This window comes from Momordica charantia (genome assembly GCF_013281855.1).
Source record: "Momordica charantia cultivar OHB3-1 chromosome 8 unlocalized genomic scaffold, Mcharantia_2.0 BLBB01000008.1, whole genome shotgun sequence".
NCBI lineage: Eukaryota > Viridiplantae > Streptophyta > Magnoliopsida > Cucurbitales > Cucurbitaceae > Momordica > Momordica charantia.
In genome coordinates, this window is record NW_028275166.1 from 27,157,450 (window position 1) to 27,160,172 (window position 2,723).

The 2,723-nt window shown below is 40.2% G+C and overlaps 1 protein-coding gene across 1 annotated transcript; it reads left to right on the forward strand.

The window, feature by feature from the left end:
• Positions 1-271: 271 nt before the first annotated feature.
• On the forward strand, positions 272-1,878 carry LOC148209874 (protein rough sheath 2-like). The gene is given in 3 exon segments (XM_088128062.1): positions 272-1,057; positions 1,059-1,086; positions 1,089-1,878. Coding segments are annotated over 3 exon segments (1,026 nt in total). The 5' UTR covers positions 272-560; the 3' UTR covers positions 1,590-1,878.
• Positions 1,879-2,723: the final 845 nt, after the last annotated feature.

Below are 2,723 nucleotides of genomic sequence, written 5' to 3' on the forward strand. Positions count from 1 at the left end.
TTATAAATTTTAAAAATTGATGAATCTATTAAATACAAAATTAAAAGATTTTTAGAATCTATTAACTACACAATTAAGTGTATTATCGTACATATTAAATTTAAACTTGAAAGTTGTGGAATTAAACTTATAATTTTATTTTATTGTCTTTTACACTCCCGTTGAAGTTGCACACCTTGACTTAAAATTAAAAATTAATTTTAATGTGAAATCATAACTTTTAAACCAAAATTTACCTTTTTTTTAATTATTTTTTGGGTAAATTAATAAAATTTTCACATAGTTGAGGTCGAAGGCAAATTGCAGGCGCGTGAAATCCCGTAAAAAGGCGCGTGGTCTGAAGCAGAATTCAGAGGCATCGGAGCTCCATTATAACAGTACGTAGCATCATCATCATCTTTCCCCAATTTCTCTAACTTCGAAAACCCTATTTCCCCAATTCCCAATCCCTAAAATTCTCTCTCTCTCTCTAGAATGAACTCCATTTTCGTCGTCTTCTTCTTCTTCTTCTGATCATCTTCCGATCTTGTTCTCACTGCATCAGCAATGGTGGCGATGAAATGAAGGACCGCCAGCGGTGGCAGCCGGAAGAAGACGCACTCCTTCGAGCCTATGTCAAGCAATATGGCCCCAAAGAATGGAATCTCATCTCTCAGCGGATGGGGAAGCCTCTCCATCGCGATCCTAAATCCTGCCTCGAGCGCTGGAAGAACTATCTCAAGCCTGGCCTGAAGAAGGGCTCCCTCTCCCCCGAAGAGCAGTCCCTCGTCATCTCTCTCCAGGCTAAGTACGGCAACAAGTGGAAGAAGATCGCCGCCGAGGTCCCCGGCCGCACCGCCAAGCGCCTCGGCAAGTGGTGGGAGGTTTTCAAGGAGAAGCAGCTCAAGCAGTTGCAGAAGGCGCATAATCACTCTCACAGGCGCGATTTCCAGAATTCCGACGCTAATATTCCCATCGCCGCCGCTGTTTCCTCCCCGGAGAAGGCGCTCCAGGGCCCGTACGACCACATCTTGGAGACCTTCGCCGAGAAGTACGTCCAGCCAAAGCTCTACGCCGCCGCCGCCGCCGCCGTCGCCTCCACCACCTCGTCTTCCGCCGTCCTTCCTCTGTGGATGAGCACCAGCACCGCTTCGTCCTCCACCTCCTCCACCACGCCCTCCCCCTCGGTGAGCCTCACGCTGTCCCCATCCGAACCGGCCGCTCTCGACTCGGAGGTGAACCGGATCTTGCCGGTTCACCAAATCGGAACGCTACTCCAGTACTGCAAGGATCTGGAAGAGGGCCGGCAGAGCTGGATACAACACAAGAAGGAGGCGACATGGCGGCTGAATCGATTGGAGCAGCAGCTGGAGTCGGAGAAGGCGAGGAAGAAGAGGGAGAAAATGGAGGAGATGGAGGCGAAGATACGGAGCTTGAGAGAGGAGGAAATGGCGTATTTGGGGAGAATCGAGAGCGATTACAGAGAGCAGCTGAAGACGCTGCAGAGAGAGGCAGAGAGCAAAGAGGCGAAGCTTGTGGAAGCTTGGTGCAGCAAGCATGCGAAATTGGGGAACCTTGTGGAGCGAATCGGAGGCCAGGGACATGGATGAAGCTCTGCCTCCATGGCCATGGCGGTCGAGTAAATGCAGGTTGGTTTTCTCTCTGTACTGTTTTTACACAGACTGTTTTTGTTGGGAACAATTAGAACCAGAAGAAAGAAGAAAGTAATAAAGATGAAACCATCTCTGTTCCAAATGGGGCCTCCCTAAAAACTCTTCTGAATTTGCCCTTTAAAAAAAAATTGAAGCAAAATATATTTTTTTTTCTTCTTTTTGTTTTATTAATGTTATGATAACATTGATGATATATTAGTTAATTAATAAAAATGTAATTGAATTAGCCTGGATTAGTAACTATTGTGGCTTGAATTGTGGATGAACATTTATGTGGAAATTAATCACAATGGACTTAAGTTGGAAAAAGTACATATTGTTTGCATTCTTGTTTTACTTTTAGGGAATATTCCAGAATTATAGAAAAGGAAAAAGGAAAAAAGAGAGAAGAAAACTGATAATCCACTAAGCATTTTGGGATATTCTTTGTTAGGTGGGGAAAGATAAAAGGTTTAAATTTTACCTTATTTTCTCAACTTTTATTAGCTTATTTTATTTTGATATCTAAATTTTACCAAGTTTTTTTTTTTTAGAAGCTTTGTGTTGGCCATTCTAATTTTTGATACTTGTTTTCATATTAATCATTTTGTAGAAACTTGACAAGATCGAGACACGTAGTTAGTTGTTTGGTTTGACTTAAAAAGAAAAGGGTTTAATTATTTTGATTCCTCGATTCTCCCTTTTAATTAATTATTTTGGTTAGTTTTTTCAACTTTTGTTCCAAGCATCTATTTTAGTCTTTTAACTTTCATTTTTAACTCATTTCCTTTCATCATTTATGACATTTTACCATCTAGATTTTTTAATATCGTTGTCATAAATTTGTATTAAAAGAATTTTCATTGGATATGGAAATTTAAAATTTTATAAATAAGAAATAAATCAGTCATTTTTTTGAAAGAACAGAGATTGTAATAGGCCACAATAATGGTTTGAGAGTAGACTAACTAAAATAAATTAAAATTAAAATTAAAAGTTTAATTGTTGAAATGATTAATGAAAAAAGTACTTTTAAGTATTTTTATATGCAAAGAGTTCAGTTCTATCCAGTCGTAATTGACACCTTAGGAG